Here is a 20,060-nt window from a genome sequence, read left to right on the forward strand (position 1 = left end):
CCCGAGATTCATTTTATTACATGGATTGTGTGGCTATCTGAGATGGAATATTCTGAGTTTTGGTGTCATTGAAAGTTATTTTTCAAGTGCAGAGTATGGAGACAAACATCCCTGAGCTGAAGGTCAAAGAGGTTCCAGTGGAATAAATCTGATTAGTACACGGTGATGGCTTAATCAGAATGAAACAAGCATTCTGATTGACCCTCCCCAGGACATTACCCAGCCAGGAGACCCTTCGCTGGGATTCCACGGCCATTGTTCCCGGCGGGGGGTGGCAGCCCCTCAGCCAATGAGAAGACTTGAAGGGGGGCTATCCCCGCTCCAAGCCTCCACGCGGCTGAGAAGCTGCCTTCGCCCCCCGCCAGGGACTCAGGTATGTGTTTTGGTTTTTTTTTTTTGGTTTTTTTTCTTTTTTCCTTTTACCTCCTCGCCCTCCCCACCCCACTTACCTTCTGCCTCCTTTGTCCATGGCAGGCGGCGTGGCAGCCTCCACACGGCTGGAGGCTGCCTTCGTCCACTGCCGGGGATTCAGATATGTCTATTTGTTTTCTTTTTCTTTTCCCTCCCACTCCCCCACCCTCCCAACCCGACTTACTTTCTTCTCGGTCGTCTTTCAGGAGCAAACGAACTGGGAACAATTCTGTTCCCAGCGCGTCCTCTCCCAATGGCGGTCATGGAAAGGGAAAACATTTCGGAACTGAAAAAACTGCTTTCAGTACCCCTGTCAAGCAGATCGTGTGGGCCGGGGTACTAATAGCAATATTAGCTTATTAGCTTCTCTCGGGCCTATAACTATGGGCCCCGGGGCATTACCTGACTCGGTAATGCCCCCACCGCTCTGGGCATATTGCTTAATTAGCTGACAATAGGGGTGTCATACATGGACCGGAACAATTAGTGTTATATCACCATATCCAGCACAGGAGGAGGCATCTTTGGTCTAAGCACATGAGAGAGGGCATCGGAAGGCTGAAGGTTGGCACTTAACAGAGGGCATTGGCGGGCTGAAGGCGGGATGCAGTTGATTTAAGAAAAGGTGCTTTGAACTCAGGGGACACCATTAGGGAGAAGAAAATGGTTTCAGGCAAGAACATGGAATGGAGGCAAGAGTATAAGAGTAATGGAACTAGTTACAAAGCAGCGGGTTTGGGACGTTGAGCGTGTAGTTAGGCATTATTCCACGCCATGAGATTCATATCAGAGCGTGAAGGAATCATTCAAAAATAGATATATTAAATCCTTTTCATCAGGTATGTAAAACTTTCTATAGAAATGTGCTACTTAGAATGTGACATATCACGCTGTGGCTGAAGCAAATCCTTTGCCCTGGCAGAATATCAACAGCTAAAATTAGAGGCAAATATGGATGAGCAGGGGATATCCTACAGGGATTGTGGCTCCACGCGGTGAATCTTTCCATCACGCGTTTGAACACCTGTGCACCCAGCTTCATCAGGAAGCCGTAGCCAGCACTGAAGCATTAACTAATATATCTTCCCTGAGCACCCCTCAATTGTTTGTCATGTTAGACTTTGATTGGGACAATTTATCATCTATTTATCATCTATTGATGTTATTTAAAATTCTGGACATCGATCCACTGCCAAACCTGACACCATTCAAAATGAAGTGTCTATGCCTACATTGATTGCCTGCACTGCCACGGCTCCATTAACTCCCCATCTCCTCTGCATCAAGATTAAGAAAGATTCTCTCTTCGTTACTATGTGATGAAGGCAGGAGGTCCACCATGTCATCTGGACATCCTCAAGATTTAGCAACCAGCACAGCCTCGCAGAGTATAATAGATCATATTATACCGAATTGCTCCCAGTCAAAAATTTCTCCAAAGTGCCTAGGCAGAAGCTGGTCTGCAGTTCAAGCTGCTATGCCGGGCAGGGAGGATAGCTCAGGGGCAACGCTCTCACCTTGGACGAAAGACAACGCAGAGCAATACAGGTTCGACTCCTGGGTCCGTGCTTAGAAACCTCTGGGCATTAAGAGTGTTATAAATAACCCATTCCAATATGCTCTACAGCACTTTGCCCTCGCAGCTTTAACATGGATAGGCCAAATATCACTTCTCTTGATTCATAAATAAATATTTATTTGCTTCTGGCTAAGCATGCATTTCTATTACCCTCCTGTCAATGATCCTGCCTTCCTCGAATTTCGTTTATCATAATTCCCTTGGTTGGACGGCATCTGTCTTTTGCTTCTTGTGTACCCCGTAACAAGTCAGGGCTGCAAACAACCATTAAGGAAATACATAAAGAAAACTGAGTAAAGACCACTGCCCATTACAACTCCCCAGGTACTCTCCTGAGTTAGACCAAACTATCTTTGAACAGGTGATAATTTCCAAAGGAATATTCCAAATAATGTTATGATTTTGCCTTTTTCATATCCTGGTGCATTGTGTAGCTATGCAATCTGGTGTCCGGGCCCTCAGAAAATGTGTATACGGTTAGATAATAACAAAATACATTTTCATTTCTAATTAGGTAACAGCTGGCTAATCAGACTGGGAGCCAAAAGTGGGTCTGATATTAAGCACTACATAAACAAAAACGTGAGCATCCCCCAAATCCAGATACATTAGAAATGAATCTTAGATTGGCTCTTGGGCCAGTGGAGACGGTGTGCGAGGACGTTGGGCAGCATTCTACCTGCATTCTACTTAATGACTACAAGTGCCTTGATCAGTCCAGCATGCCTGCTAGGAGCCTTGCTCTCCCAGATAAAAGACATCCCTTTTCAGAGGCTTCATTTAAAAAAAATGACCATTCCTTCAATTACATTTTTTTTTAACAAACAAATGATATTCCTATTACTTTTTCTGAGACTTTCCAGTGCTGCCCACTAAAGGGCCTGCAATCTTAACACCTTAGCTTTGCAACTCGCACCATGCAGCTTATTTTGCACATTTAACATCCAATGAAAATCATAAATGATATGTATTATTAATAAAGTTCATGGCAAATAAAATATTCTGGAAGAAACGTGCATTAAATAAACATGCGCAGCTCAAATATTTATATCTACATTATCTAATCGCCCATCAAAAAGGCGCAAGTGAGTAATGTCGCATGTGGCGCGTTTTCCTGTCACCCCAGGGGGCAGAGGGCGCGGATTGTGTCGCATAAAGAGTGATGCGTAGGAGGCCGTTACACGGCGAGCTTACTTGAAGCCAAGAAAGAGCCACTGCAGCCAGACCCAGGAGAGCACGAGCAGCAGCAGAGTGATGGGGATGCAGAGCACAAACCAGGTCCCGAAGTTGATGGCGTTGCTGTCTTTGTACCGCCTGCAAACAAATAAACGTGAGTGAGGTCGTGCGCAGAAAGTAGTACACAAGCACATCAAACAATAATGCACGTCAGGCCTTTGAAGAGATGAGATTTCATGTTTTTGAACATTACAGCAGCTCCGAAAAAAATGAAAAAATGATTTGCTTGCAACACCTGTGCTAAATTCTAGTCCCATGGCAAGGACGGCACAAACGACTTTACTCCGAACTCGCGAACCCAATGGACGTCCACCTTAACGGCAGTTTATTGAGCAATTCAGATGACAGCTGGAACATGCCGTGAGCATTTTAGGAAAAGGACAAATTGAAAGTCCAAAGCACTCGCTGCATTGAGTTACTCAGGAAAAACACTGGGTCAATGTATCTAAACACGTCCGTTGGCCAGCAGCTGGCCTGGGAGTTGAGCGTGTACAAGACGGAGGAACAGAACATGAGGGGCGTTCTGCTCTGGCAGTCCACCCTCCGCCCCCCCAGCATGGACGCAGGAATCTGGATTCACACCAGGGATTTGCGTGTAGCAGGGAGTGGCGTGCTTAGGGCAGAGACAGCCTCTCCATGCACACCTAGGAGATGGGCAAGTACTATTAGCTCCAGCAGCCGCGTTAGCACCCCCGTGGGTGGAAGGGTTGTTACTAGGGCTCAAGTCGAGGGTCCACTCGGGGGGACGGACGGAGTCCACTCACTTTTTTCAGAGGGGGGACTCAACCCCCCCCTGCTAAAATGAGCAACATTGAATGTCCTCTTTGAATTAATGAATTAAAGCCAACTCTGGGGATCAAACTGCAGTCCTCAGGTTTGTAGGCTGGACACTGCACCACTGCACTATATAACCTGATGAAAAATACGAGACAACTAAAGGAGAAATGTCCCATTTCGGTGATGCAAGTCTGAAATGGGAATGGGGAAGGCCCGGGTTCCTGGAGGGAGGAATTACCGGGCACTCCAAACTCGCAATGGCCCGGTAATTCCCCATTCTGGGGACCCGGACTCAATTTCGGCGGCAGCCAGGCCGCCAATAGCGGCATGGATACCGCTGAGGTCGTAATGAGGCCCTTAGTGTTTCCATTAACACTACTCGAGGGGCAGGACTACTAGACATATAAACGTGGTGGAAAATGAAAAACGATTAATTACGAGTTGGGCGGTTCAGTAAAAATGCAGCGGTAATATCGTAACCACTGTATTACTGCATCGCCCAACTATGAGTTTGGCGGAAAGTTGGAGGACTCACCTTCAGCTATGAGCTGTAGGTAAATCTTCTGACTTTCCACCCATTTTCGGTGGAATTACCATAGCGGAATTAGTGCCATGGGAATTCCACCGAAAATGCCCCATTGATTACAATGGACTCTGAAGAAATGGGGACTTACTCTGCCACCGCCACTTTTTAGTCTGGTGGTAAATCCGTCAGACCTAGTGGCAGTGACGGTAATTTCACTGGGGGGTAGTCCAGCGGATTTACTGCCAGAATACCGCCCAACTCGTAATGACGCTTGTCCCTCTTGAATCTTGAATGATCTTATGGAACAGGCGTTGAAGGCAGCTCACAAAATGGAGAGCAACCTAAATAAGAAAAGATCCTATAAAATGTTATAAATAAGGTGCATTGAAAGAGTTTTGGTTAAGGAAAATGGCAGCAAGTAAAACATTAATAGCAAGGAGCAACATATTTTACGGGGGTTTATTGATCTGGAATCAGCCAATGAAAAGGTTTGAAATGCAGTCAGTAACTATTGGTTTCACTGCATTACCAACATTCTGCCTTCAGCACCAGACAGAGGGCCTCATTACGACCCGGGCGGTAAGGGATTACTGGTACCGGTAAGGGCACTGGTGCCGGTAATCCCTTACCGCCCAATTACAAGGTCCCTTTGCGGTCCCTAGCGTAACGGCTGGTTTTACGAGCCGTTAAGGAAGGGACCCGCAAAGGGACCTTGGAGGTAATTACGGTACCACAATTTGCGGTACCGTAATTACCGCCTTCTCCATTTCCATTGAGCCCTATGGGGGCAAAAATGGGAATGGAGAAGGGCCAATGGTGAATTGGGAATTACCGCCCCGCCAACCTTGAATGGGGCAGTAATTCTGTCATTCACCATGGCAAAATCGGTAAAATACCGGCGGCAACCATGGCGCAACTAGCGCCATGGTTACCGCACGGGTCGTGATGAGGCCCAGAGAAACAGAAAACATTTCTCTGCATTCAGAAATGCAATTTCGCATCAAGATTGTTTTCAACAAGAAAGAGATTTTGCTTTTTCAATGCGCCTTCAATATGACTAGCAGAAACCTAATGCAATGCACCAAAGCGAAAGCTAATCCATGAAACAATAATTTCACTTTTGTCAAGAAAAGGTATTCACTTTAACATTGGAATTAAGGCCTGCTCATGCTAACACAGTTCTGGTTCAACTAAGTTTACAATTAAAATACTTACTGTATAAAGACAACCTGGTGTGACAGGGCCAGTAAGCGGACCCTGTCAAAAAGTGCCTGGTGACCTCTCTCAGCCTAGGGTGGGAAGCCTACCAGGGTGGAAGCCAGATCCAGCCCTACCCCAGAGGGAGAAGGTGGTGGTTGGGCGAGCGCCAGTGCCCGTCCCTATAGTGACAGCATGCTTGTGCAGAGTACCATGGTCATTCACCCCATACCTGCCTCGCATGAGGCTGGCCATATCCTTCCTATCATTTTTTAGGAAACTAAGTGTCCCAGCATGTCTGGTGGTAGAAGGACAAGGCAACAGTCTGAGAGAGACTCCATCGGCTGTGTGTGTGTGACTACGCAACCAAACTGGTAAAAGAAAAAGTGAAACCGCTAGACGACACGGCCCAGCAGACCAACGTGGATGTCTGTGCGCATGCGTAAAGCTCCAAACCACTTCACAGAGATATAATGGCTCACCTGTTACAGAGCTCCCCAGCCAGACCAACGGGTCAATGAACCTGAAAGGCCCTCGCACAATCTGGGACGTGATTCATAGTGGGTGAAAATGGCCCTCGGTGCAGAATTGGAAGTTTGGGGCTTTTTCGTGCCAGAGATGTAATTTTTTGCAAAATTCCATTTTTAATAAAACAACATTTCTGGCGAGAGAAGGGTGTTTCCCCCTCTTAAATTTCTTTTTTTGTGTGTTTAGGACCACACAAAACTGCCAATTTGGTGAAAAATGAGTTTTTCACCTGAAAACAAATAATGTCAAAAGTGCGTGAAAAAAGTTGGAAAATCGTCCTGCCGGCAGAACGGAATTGTTGGCAAATTTCACCAATTCCGTTTCGGCAGAATGATTTTTGCTCACTCCTAGTCAAAACTGTGAAACTCACCTCAGAAGGCCACTCTTGTCATTGACAATAACAGGTGGATCCGCACACGAGAACGGGGCAGGAATTTGACCCTTCTTTATGTCTTTTGCCAAATTGTATGACCTCCCAGGGGGCGAGGTTGGGAACAGGTTGGCCCGTGGAACCAGCAGGGAAGGATAGTCAATGGAGAGAGTGAGGGAGGGGCAAGGATAAAAGGAGAACCATGAAGTAGGAAGTTGTGGGTTGTTTGGATAATATGAATGGTGACAGACCAAGAGACCAGGCATGGGAAGGATGGTGCAGAGGAGCGTGGAGGCGGATTATTCAGACTGTTGAAAATGATTATTCCTCTACACGAACATACCAATGTTAGGGAGAGATGCAGTGAGAAGGGCAACAGAAGTGGCTATATTCCCACACACAAGGGCCCTAAACAAGGCTCTGTCCTTGTCCCCTCTTTACCATCTCAATTTGGCTGGTTTAAATGATGCACTAGAAGGGCTGCAAGCATACCCCTGCTTGGGCAACGGGAGATTAAAATGGCTCGGGTATGCAAATGATTGTATGATGTATGAGCACAGCCTTAAACAGCTGTTGGCGAGTCCCAAATATTATGAGTTGTTGAAATTCTCAGGAGATGACAATGGAGATCGCAGCAATGTCGGGTCCTTGTGGTACTGAGACAGTGCAGTCCCTTGTACACTGCTTAAAAAAATTAAGAAAAGGACCTGTTTTGTTGCACCAAAATTGATTGTTTTTAATTCTTAATTATAGATACAGTTTCCAGAAGACAGAGTATTTAGAACACTAGTGACAGGATTTGATTCAATCTCTAAATACCTTGATTTCATCTTTTAATTGTGTCAGCTTCAATTGATAGTGTCTCTCAAAATACCTTGACTTGTTACTTGTGAGATATAGTATTGTCTCTCAATCTCTTTCAAAATGTAGTGGTTTTGCAATACCTCTTAACTGGTCCTCTCTGGGATATGACATAAACTTTCAATCCCATTGAAAGGGTCTCTCAATAGTTCTTATCTAGTTCCCTCAACACGTGTTTCTCCATCTTATGTCTATAGATGGTTCATCAGGAGCGTTCAAAAGAGAATATCTGTTGTGTTGACCTAAAACAAAACAAATACAAAATGCTGTATGTAAGATGTGCTACTAGATCTGTTTACGATACTGTTTTAAGTTTCAGTTTCAAACTTGAAATCCAAAAGCATGAGATATTTACATTCACTATTTGCAGTGATTATTATGGTCTAAAGTATCTTCGTTTCCACTCTTCTCTCTCTTTAGATGCACTTGGTTACTTGGCTGTGTGATAGATATAGGGGGTCATTACAAGGTTGGAGGTAGCCATGGTGCTAATAGCACCATGGCTACCCCCTTACTGCATACTGGGTCCGGGTTACTCGAATGAGGAGTTACCGGGCCATTCCAACTTTGGAGGACCCGGTAATTCCTCATTCAAGGAACCCGGACCCAGTACCTCCCCATTCCCATTCGAGCCCCCATAGGGCTCAATGGGAATGGGGAGCATGCTAATAACGGGCCCGTTTATAGCGGGCCCGTTATTTGCATGCTGGTCCTTTAGCGGCTCCCACTAAGGGCGCCTGGTAAAACCAGCCGCCCTTAGCGGGACCCGCTAAAGGACCAGCACGGCACCTTTACCGGCGCCGTTAACCCCTTACCGACAGGGTCGTAATGACCCTCCTTGTCTTCTTTCTGTAATACACAGGTAAATGTTTCCCTTTAACTAATGCTATGAGTTAAGTACTAGGTAACTAGTGAAAAACATATGTTTTGAAGCGATATCTAGTCTAAATCTCGCTTACCTACTATTAATCTTGAGCGGTTTCCCAAGCTAGTAGTTTTTTCTCGCTGTATGATAACCGCGGGAAAAAAAATGGCAACTTTTTTTATTGATGCGATGACGCAGTCACATGAGTTATACGTGACCATGTCATCACGTATCCTCCATTTTGCTTTGTGATGCATGGGATCACTTTCCTACAAGCCCGTATTAAATGTTTTTAGAAACCACGCTATTTGTCCTTTACCTTGCGTTCGGTTTTTATCTGTGAACTAGAAATTGCTTTAAATGTTGTGACCTGAAACAAATATATATAAAAATGTTAGTTTGAGTAGCCATCAAAAAAATATAAATTGTTCATTGTTTTGTACATCTAAATTAGACGTTTGCTCTGGTTTAGTGATAAAAAAGGATCTGTTACGGTCTAATACATTACTGATATATGATAAATTGACTTAAGGAACGCTCTGTAATAAACAGTGATTAGAGGCTGGACTTGATAGGTATGAAAAACAAAATTAGATTACAGTCAACATTAAAATGACTCAATGGAATTAAGAAATGATCTCATGGAATTCTTGCAAAGTAATCAAAGGAAATTATGCATCTCCATATCTGCATTTAACCCTGTGTGACAGGTGTCCATCAATCAAATCCATGATGCTTCTTTGCATCTTAGTATCTTCTCTTTGTTTCCCCCTCTGGGAGGCATACCAATTTTATCTAGTCCAAAAAATCTAATGTTGGCCATAGATTATACATTGTGGTATTGCTGGAAGTGGTAAGTCATAGGAAAACAGAGGTCCTTATTTCTGATGGATCTCAAATGTTCCCCATTTCTGATTTTTAAAAGCTGGATAGTGCTCCCTATATACATTTTAGCACATGTACATTGGATCCTGTATACCGCGTATTTGGTATTGCAATTTACAAAATGAATGATGTTATGAGTTATGCCATTGGGCATCCAGATGTTTTTCTTGTCATTGTCTGAAAACAGGCAGACTTGGCAGTTGTCACACTTGTAGTTTCCTTGTAGTGGTTTTTCAGTCCACATTTGTGGGAGTCCTCTGTCTTGTAGTTTGTTCAAAAAATGCGATGGGCTCAACATGTTTTTCAAGTTTTTGGATTTGCGAAATGTCAAACAGGGTGTACTCTCCAAACATATAATTAGATCTCCATCTAGTTGTAAAATGTTGCAATGTTTAGATAGAATTGTTCTGATTGATTGCGTGTTAGAGCTGTAAGTGGTTATGAAGTGTACCTTATTTGTATCAGCTGGTAAGTTTGGTTTGAGTTTATTAATAAGGAGGTCCGCTCTTGTCTGTAACTTAGTCTTGTGATATGTTTTTATGAGATGTTTATGATGATATCCTCTTTCTTTGAATTTACTAATTGAGTCTTGTGCGTGTTTCTCAAATTCCAGATTGCTAGTGCAGTTTCTCTTGATTCTTAAAAGTTCTCCATATGGAATATTTGAGATCACATGGTTGGGGTGGTTACTTGTAGCATAAAGAATACTGTTCACTGCTGTGGGTTTTACAAAAAGAGTTGTGTGAATGGTATTATTATCTATGTACAGGTGCAGATCCAAAAAGTCTATTGCTGATGTGCTTTCTTGTAGAATGAATTGTAGAATGTAATCATTTGCACTGAGGTAATTATGATATTCTTGGAATTGTTGTTGACTGACATTCCAAATGATCAGTATATCATCAATAAACCGTCCCCAGTAAATTATGCTGTCGCCAGTTGTAAATGCGGGATGTTGCCAAGCGTATTCACTCTCAAAATGGCCCATGTATAGATTGGCATATGATGGTTCAAATTTAGCTCCCATGGCCATGCCTTGTTGTTGACAGTATAATTGATTATTGAAAGTGAAGATGTTGCTTTGGAGAGTAAAAATTGCGCATTTCTGTGAGCATTAGATTTTGCTGGTGGAAAGACACAGATCTGGTCTTGATGAAATAGTAAGTGGTATACACTCCTTTCTTGTTTAAGATACTGGCGTAGATGGTGAAGACGTCCAGTGTGACTAACCTATAATTTGCCTCCAATGTGACTCGAGTTGTTGGATCAAATGCTTGGTATCCTGTATGTATGATGATAGACCTGCAGCTAGTGGTTGAAGGTGTCTGTTAATGCATTGTGAGATTGGTTCAGTTAATGATCCTATGCTGTTGATGATTGGTCTGCAGGATGGTAGAGACAAGTAAGGCTTATAGATTTGGGGAATAAAGTATATTGTTGCTGTCGTTGGAAAAGGATTGTACATGAAGTCATGCTCTTCTTGAGTTAGTAGGCCTATTTCTTGCCAGTGGGTGCTCATAATCTTCCAGTCTTGTACCAATTTAGGTTATAGATTCATGGTCAATTTTTTATAGCATGATTCATTCCTCATCTAGATGTTCATGTGCCAATTTGACATAGTCTTTAGTTTTCATTAACACAATATTGCCTCGTTTGTGTGCTATTTCTAATGTCACATTCGAGTTTTTCTTCACTGAGCTAAAGCATTTTTCTGTTGTAGTGATAGAGTATGACACATTTTTGGTTTAGTGCCTGACAGGTATTGACTTCTTAAATCCTGCAGTGCCGCTTTGAAGAACATGTCAATAACATTGTCTTGTGCTAAGTGTGGGATAAACTTTGATTTAGGTCTTAATGTCGTTTCTTCTGATAACCCCATAGTGATGTTAAGATTTGCTGAAAATGACTGGAGGGTATACGTATCTTCTGGTTCTTGTATGTTTAGCAAGGTGTGTTATTTCCGTTAGGGAACTCGTGTAAATATGAGTAAGCTGCAGAACTCAATAAAGTGAAAGCTTTACAACAGCTCACCTTGGCAATCGATGACTCCAACTGGAAAGATAAAGCAGCTGTGAAAATTTCCCAGAGACAGCCCTGGCCACTCAACCCAGGGTAAAGTAACCCAGGAGAGCGGGCAGGACTCCCAGGGAAACCCTCAATGGGAAGAAAACCCTGGACGAATCCCAGCTCGTGCAGATCAGGATACGATGAAAGATGGACGTCTACGGCAGGAACCCCTGGGAATCACACCAGACACTTTGTCTGCAGGAATGAGAGGTGAAGAGATAGGAATCAGGTTAGAGGAGGGTCTGTAGAATGGAAAAGAAAAGAGCTTCAAAGAGATCTCTCTCACCCGAATAGGACTAATGGAAAGTTCGGACCTGGAATCTGACTGCAAAGGACAGCTTCGGGGAAGCCTGGAAGGATAATAGGAGATGAGAGCCTGGCCAATCTCAAAGGGAATCCTAGAGAAAGGGAACTTACTCAGATGTGGGTCTGGCCGGAATAGAAGACAAACAAGATGGGTTGGCGAAGCCGGTTGAAAAAGAAACCAGCGAATGCAGAGCAGAGGATCTGATGAGAGAAAGCAACAGGGTAAGTAGGAACCGCTAATGGTAGAGAGAAATGTGTGCATAAAGAGGAAAGATACAGAAACAAACTCACGGAGCGTCAAAGACAGAAGTGACGCGAAGCACTGGTCGCTTCGGTTCCGGATAAAGGATCACGTGACCGGTCGGCCGCACGTCAAGAGAGCGTGCAACTACTAGACCGCTGCCAGCGGGTCGGAAAGATACTCTAGCTTCCATCTTGGAGATGCTCGGAATCAGGGCGCCGCACAAGCGGGTCCGTGCCCATAACGACCACTTGCCGCGATGTGTAACAGTATGCCCTCTCCTCCGGGAGGGCGCGCCTGGTTTGCCCGGATGAAGCAGGAAAAAACGCCGCACAAGTCGTTGTGCATGAACACCAGAAGCTGGCTCCCACGTTCTTTCTGCAGGAGAATAACCTTTCCAGTCAATTAGAAACTGCAATCGACCACGATGGTATCGTGAGTCACAAATTGCAGCTACTTCAAATTCAGGACCACTGTCAGTGAGAATCGGAGGAGGTAGGGAATCATGATTGCCATGAAAACGATCCCGCACCACTGGCTTAATCTGAGACAGATGGAAAACCGGGTGAATCCGAGACCAGGAAGCAGGTAAGGCAAGTCGGACAGCAGCCGCTCCAATTTTGGAGAGAACCAGAAAAGGACCGAAATATCTGGGAGATAGCTTAGATGGGACCAAATGACGAGGAAGAAATCTGGAAGCAAGCCAGACCGAATCCCCGATGGTCAGTTCCTTAAATTCTCTACGATGACGATCAGCATACTTCTTTGCTTGATCCTGAGCTTTTTGTAACGACTGCTTGGCCAGTCTCTGCCCCTCATGGATATCTGCAATCAGAGAATCCACCCCCGGACAGTTGGAATCGGAGGGAGAAACACTCGGAGCAAAGGAAGGGTGATAACCATAAGTACAGAAGAAAGGAGTGGACTGGAGAGCAGAATGCAAAGAATTGTTGTATGCAAATTCTGCTAAAGGAAGCAGTTCCACCCAATTATCTTGAGCTGCAGAAATAAAGCACCGTAGGTATCCCTCGAGGGTTTGGTTCAAACGCTCAGTTTGCCCGTTCGTCTGCGGATGATATCCAGAAGAGAGGGCACGTTTGATCCCCAGAATGCGACAGATCTGCTGCCAAAAGAGGGAAGTGTACTGAGGACCTCTGTCCGACACTATGGTATCCGGTAGACCATGGCGAGAAAATACTTCAGAGAGAAAAATGTTGGCCATGGAAGGAGCATTTGGTAATCTTCGCAGAGGGGTAAAGTGTGCTAACTTGGTGAAATAATCGATAGTTACCATGATAGTAGTCATATTCGATGATGGTGGTAAGTCAGAAATGAAATCAGTGGAAATGATTTGCCAAGGTCGGTCTGGTATGGGCATTCTAGCTAATAACCCTAATGGTGGTGAACGAGGGGACTTAGCAAGAGCACAGATGTTACAGGCAGCTACATAATCCCGGACATCCGATCTCATGGAAGGCCACCAGAAATGCCGTTGGATAAGTTCCAATGTGGGAAGTACACCCCTATGTCCTGCAGCTCGTGAGTCATGGCAAATCTTTAACACCTCCAGTTGTAAAGAAGGAACGGGAATCAACACTTGAGTACCATGAAAGTAGTATTCCTTTTCCTTGGAGAGAAGATAAGTAGATGCCAGGTCTTCACAAAGAGTTTTATTAAGAGTGGTGGCTGTTCGTACCTCTTGCAGGAAGTCAGTGAGTACAGCAATAAATCGAGCATTGGGAAACATATTTTCTGGGCTAAACGATGAAGTTGGAGAATCTTTACGGGATAAAGCATCTGCTCTTAGATTCTGTCTGCCAGGCCAGTAAACAAATTCTATCCGAAAGGGTAAGAAGAAATAAGCCCAACGTGCTTGTCTGCTATTAGTGGTATAAGCATTTTGGAGAACCTTGAGATTTTGATGATCAGTACGCACCAAGACAGGAAAGGGTGAGCCCAACAGCAAATGTCTCCATTCCTCAAAGGCGCGTTTGATAGCCATCAGTTCCTTCTCGAGTACAGAATAATTTATCTCAGCAGTATTAAATGTCTTGGATAAGTATGCCACCGGTCTTTCTTCACATTGTTCTGATGCCTGTAACAACACAGCTCCCAACGCATTCTGAGAAGCGTCTGTCTCAACAATGAATTGTTTGGATTGGTCAGGGTTGATCAAAACTGTGGAGGAGGTAAACATTTTCTTCAAACTGTCAAAGGCCTTTTGAGCTGAATCATTCCAGACAAATGACACCCCTTTCTTGAGAAGTCGAGTCAAGGGGAGTATGGTTTCTGAGAAGGAAGGAATAAATTTACGATAGAAATTGGCGAACCCCAAAAACCTCTGTATGTCCTTTATTCCCGTAGGAACAGGCCAATCCACAACTGCGGATATCTTTTTGGGGTCCATGGAAATGCCCAGGGAAGATAGGACAAATCCTAGGTAGGTAACTTGTTTCTGATGGAATTCACACTTGCTTTGCAATAGAGATGGTTGGACTGCAGGCGTTCTAATACAATGTTAACATGATGGATATGTTCCTCTTGGTTGTTGGAGTAAACAAGGATATCGTCGAGATAGATGATGGCAAATCGGAACAATATGTCGGCAAATAGATGATCCATGAACCTCTGAAATATCGCAGGCGCATTAACTAAGCCAAATGGCATCACATAATATTCATAATGTCCAAAAGGAGTCCGAAAAGCGGTCTTCCATTCGTCTCCTGGAGCAATACGAATAAGATGGTAAGCACCACGAAGGTCCAACTTGGTATACCAAGAAGCCCCTCGAACAGCTTCCACAATATCCGTGATGAGAGGCATGGGATATTTGTCAGTTGTGGTTATCTTGTTGAGTCCCCGATAATCTATACAGGGACGGAGCTCATCAGAGTCTTTTTTGGGAATAAAGAATAATGAAGCTCCTGCAGGAGACACTGACTCAGAAATTAGACCATTCCGTAAATGAGTTTGAAGGTATTCTTTTAATGCCGCTTTTTCCTTTTGCGACAGGACGTACATGCGGCCAAAGGGAATGGGCTGGTCGGGAAGCAGGTTTATGTGACAGTCATCTCTTCGATGCGGAGGGAGATTAGGAAATTCAGGGTTTTCAAACACTGATCGGTAATGCTTATGACAGTCAGGAATCTCAAGTTGGCTGATGGAAGATACCGTCGGTTTGAGAGTTTCATCTGTAGGTATGCGAATCCCCACAGATTCTTGAGAAAGACAATGACGGACGCAATATTCTGACCCTAGAAAAAGAGTTCCCGCGGTCCAGTTTATGAAGGGGTTATGCAATCTCAGCCAAGGGAGCCCCAGGATAATTGGATAATGAGAAGTTCTGATTACGTCAAAAACCAGGGTTTCTTTATGGCTAGATATTTTACAAGTGAGCGGAATGGTTTGGTCCTTTATGGGGCCTGAACTCAGAGGGGTACCATCTACTCCTTGAATAGGAGTAACCAACGTCTTTGGTACCTGAGAGATACCGTGTAATTTTGCCCACTCCACATCCACAAAATTCCCAGCTGCACCGCAGTCTATTAAGGCCGGAATACCAGGGATGACATTTTTTGGTAGTAGGATGGAAAGAGAAACTACCACCATGGCCTGGTTGTTTAGAGAGTTGTCAAGAGACATACTGGTCTGATACGGGGAAGAATGATACTGGGCACTTACCGGTCTTCCCTCAACGGTAAGGCTTTGAAGTTTCCCGACTTGGGTATAGGAGAGCGACGAGGAGGAACTAAGTGACAGTCTTTCAAAACATGATTGGAGGATCCACAGAACATACATAATTTCAAAGATCTTCTCCTATCTCTTTCAGTGGCTGAGATTGGTCCTCGAATGGTCCCAACTTGCATGGGTTCTTCAGTAGGAGACGGAGATTTCTGAGGGGTTGTGGAAAAATCCCACTGTGGACGTGTACCTTTTCCTTTTTTCCTTTCGCATGTCCTTTCATGCATTCGGTAATCAATCTGCATGGTTAATGTGATCATATCTGCTAGATTAGCGGGACGAGGGACTTTAGAGACCTCGTCCTTTAATTCATCTGTGAGATCTCTCCGAAAAAGAGTAAGGAGACCTTCATCTGGCCAGCCTAGTTCAGAGGACAGTTGTTTAAATTGAGTGATATACCAAAGTAATTCCTTGTTTCCTTGCTTTAAATCGAGAAGTCTCTCTTGAGTGGCAACCGAAATCTCCTTTCTTCCAAACATGGATTTGAGACTATTAGTGAAAGCGGAGTAAGAATCGAGTATAACATTGTTGGAGGTGACTAAAGGAGTCGCCCAGGCTAACGCAGGACCAGAGAGGTGGGAAATGACATAGCCTACCTTATCTTTATCTGTAGGGAAGAAGCAAGGTTTAAATGTGAATTGAATGGTACAACTGTCAAGGAATTCTTTTAGTCTATAGGGATCACCGTCATACATAATGGAATGTAAGGACGACGGGGCTAGTGTCTGAAAAAGCTCTGGCCACGTGATGTCGTAACTGAGCATTGTCCTGTTTCAAGGATTGTACCTCTAATGACATGGCCTGCATGGCCGTCATTAGCTGCTGCATTTGTTGTTCCATTTGAAATCCCGATTGCCAATATTCCTTTTTCGGGCGTCGCTTACTGTTATTTCCGTTAGGGAACTCGTGTAAATATGAGTAAGCTGCAGAACTCAATAAAGTGAAAGCTTTACAACAGCTCACCTTGGCAATCGATGACTCCAACTGAAAAGATAAAGCAGCTGTGAAAATTTCCCAGAGACAGCCCTGGCCACTCAACCCAGGGTACAGTAACCCAGGAGAGCGGGCAGGACTCCCAGGGAAACCCTCAATGGGAAGAAAACCCTGGACGAATCCCAGCTCGTGCAGATCAGGATACGATGAAAGATGGACGTCTACGGCAGGAACCCCTGGGAATCACACCAGACACTTTGTCTGCAGGAATGAGAGGTGAAGAGATAGGAATCAGGTTAGAGGAGGGTCTGTAGAATGGAAAAGAAAAGAGCTTCAAAGAGATCTCTCTCACCCGAATAGGACTAATGGAAAGTTCGGACCTGGAATCTGACTGCAAAGGACAGCTTCGGGGAAGCCTGGAAGGATAATAGGAGATGAGAGCCTGGCCAATCTCAAAGGGAATCCTAGAGAAAGGGAACTTACTCAGATGTGGGTCTGGCCGGAATAGAAGACAAACAAGATGGGTTGGCGAAGCCGGTTGAAAAAGAAACCAGCGAATGCAGAGCAGAGGATCTGATGAGAGAAAGCAACAGGGTAAGTAGGAACCGCTAATGGTAGAGAGAAATGTGTGCATAAAGAGGAAGGATACAGAAACGAACTCACGGAGCGTCAAAGACAGAAGCGACGCGAAGCACTGGTCGCTTCGGTTCCGGATAAAGGATCACGTGACCGGTCGGCCGCACGTCAAGAGAGCGTGCAACTACTAGACCGCTGCCAGCGGGTCGGAAAGATACTCTAGCTTCCATCTTGGAGATGCTCGGAATCAGGGCGCCGCACAAGCGGGTCTGTGCCCATAACGACCACTTCCCGCGATGTGTAACAAGGTGACCGTGTCTTCAACATATGCTACTGATTATTCAGAAGGAATTTGTGGGGTCTGAAGCCGTTTTCGTGTTGTCATGTTAGAAAAATACTTCTTCAATATAAGTCACTGACAAAATTTGAAAAGATCAAGGCTAGTTGAAAAGTAGTTTGATATGTTTATTGACCAAAAAGATAAACCTTTATTGAGAGCTGTGGTTAATTCTGGTGAGAGCTCCAAGTTTGTTAGGTTAACTATTAAGTGTTCCTGTAGGGGAGTAGACTTCTGGATCTGGTTCGCATGCCTTTGTTGGTTGATGCGCGATTTGGAGCAGTTGCCCGTGCCCCTCCTCCCCCTCCTTGCCCTCCTCCTCTTGTGTGAAAATATTGTTGTGTTGCTGATTTTTGCTGATTTCAGAGTTGTTGGGATTGCGGGTTGCTCCTGGAATATTTGTGTTTAATGAATTCTTCTAAAAAAGAACTGTATTCTTGAGTATTTGTTGATGATGAAGATGGAGTTGTGACCGTGTCTTGTTCTGTCTCTCTAGCTGACTCTATTTGAAAAAAGGGGCTCCTGGCTAGGCCCTGATTTACCCAGGTGGGTACACACTTCTATAATCACACAATAATCAGGGTGAAAGAGAACCACACACTTTCATAGTTGTACTCCTATGTGCAGAAAAAAACATTCTTCTCAAATTTGTTTCAGGTCAAAAAAACGTTTTGGCCCTAGGCTCTTTAATACACACTCATGATACAACAATCAGAAACGATATTGATTTAGAATTTTGTACAACAAATACAAAGGTACACGCCAGTCACCTGGACTGGAATAGGTAAACATAGAGCATGTTTCTTCCTTTCTCTAATCTAAGAAACATACTTTACAGATAACAGGTAAGCACAACACAATTGACAGTGCACAAATAACAGTGTTAGTCATGAACTCTAGTACAGAGAGAGGGTCGTCGACACTACTGTGTTTCGGCCAAAAAGGGTAAACTGTTAAATGGAGCTTTCATGTGGCTGGCCTTCATCAGGATGGTGGAGCTGGTTGTAGAGAGGGGTGTCATGTTGGTCTTGTGTGCAACGTTTTTCTACGGTAGGGAGCTTGTAAGCTGGTCCCCTGTTCCAAATGTAGGGATTTTAACCACAGGTTGCTGTGTGGCTACTGGGATGACCGACTGCCAAATCGATGCTTTGCTCTGTGCATGCGGTCTGTGGCTAAAAAATGAGGCAGTTAATCCAGTCGCGTTTCGGGGTTGAATCCCGGTCGCACGTACGGGCTGTTGCACCCTGTGTGCATGCGCTGCCGAGGGACTGCTTCTTAGTCTGCGGCGAGGAAAAAGAATGCCAGCACGTGTGTCGGCAGAGCAGCTTACGAGCTCCCTTTCGGGAAAGGGCTAAGAGAGTTATCAGTTACAACTGCCACCCCAAGGGTAGTAAAGTTGAAAGTGTTGAACATTATTATTCATAGATTACAAATTGACATGGCACAAACAGACAGAGAATACATGGAAAGTTTATGACACCCAATGGCATTGATAGCAATGTTTTCTAAGCGTTATGCAGGGTAATCAGTCAAAGTACTCAGAGAAGTTTATATGAGTAAGGTACTCCCACCATACTTTATGGATCTGATATTTTGTCTCTTGGGAGACAGAAAACTGAAAGTTATTGCCTCAGAGCTATCACATGCTTATCTAAGAGTGTCCCAGTAGAATACATCAGGGCTGAAGTACCTATCCCAACTGTACATTATATGGCCATAGAGCGCATGTATGTGTTGAATAGAAAATATAAAATGGCTACACCAAATACTTTAATACAGTACAATTATTATGGGGATTTAACTCTGGAAAAATGTGCATAACAATTCCACAATGAGCCGTATGATTAAGGAAGATCGACAATGGAAGCAATACAATGAAATTAAAGTACATTTTGACAACCTCACAGAGGAAGGCATTAAGGCCTGGGTAAAAAGTGCATTTCAATCTATTGATTTCGAGCAGAATTGGGTTGACCTTGGCACCAAAGCCCATACTGGTGATTAATTCATACCCAAACCTGTACTACACCATGAATATGTCAAGGAGTTTCCTAGTCACGAGATTAGAAAAGACTACATGAGGGTCACATTTAACACAGTGATGTCGGGAGAAGGTTTGGGCGCAGGGGTGATGATTGAAAGATCCCTACGATCTTGCTGAATGCGCAGTATAGACTGCATGGGAAGTGATAGACATCTGCTGACAGAATGCAGTGGAATGGAACCACTTTGCAGGAAGTAATTAACGCCATAGAGTAGAGATGAGACCACTAACATCAATCAAGAGGAATGATAAGGTGATTGTAGCAGTGGGTTATGAAAATTGATCACTCACTCATATCATTTTATTCTTGAAATGGTATGAAAGTATTACGATGTCGTCATAAATATGGTGTCATTGAAAGCATGAGATTATTTGAAATAATGGGATGCATTTATCACTAAAGTCCTTTTTATTACAGCATATCTCTTTATTTTAATGACTGCGTTTGCATGTGCAATGATTGCTGTATTTGAATCTTATATTGATCTGATTGTATGACAGATCATTTTATTATATCCATTATACAAACACATAACAAAATAAACTAAAAATCAAGTGCTGCCAGAAAACTATGAACTGG

The 20,060-nt window shown here is 44.0% G+C and overlaps 1 protein-coding gene across 3 annotated transcripts in view; it reads right to left on the reverse strand.

Annotated features, from left to right (window-relative positions):
• The window catches only part of SLC13A1 (solute carrier family 13 member 1), a 657,301-nt gene that overhangs the window by 204,491 nt on the left and 432,750 nt on the right, over positions 1 to 20,060 (reverse strand). For all 3 annotated transcript variants that reach the window (XM_069629100.1, XM_069629099.1, XM_069629101.1), the window contains one exon: positions 3,185 to 3,304. In XM_069629100.1, the coding sequence (XP_069485201.1) occupies positions 3,185 to 3,304 (120 nt within the window). The remainder of the gene's footprint in view (positions 1 to 3,184; positions 3,305 to 20,060) is intronic.

This window comes from Ambystoma mexicanum, chromosome 12 (assembly GCF_040938575.1).
Source record: "Ambystoma mexicanum isolate Mex_15411 chromosome 12, UKY_AmexF1_1, whole genome shotgun sequence".
NCBI classification, from domain to species: domain Eukaryota; kingdom Metazoa; phylum Chordata; class Amphibia; order Caudata; family Ambystomatidae; genus Ambystoma; species Ambystoma mexicanum.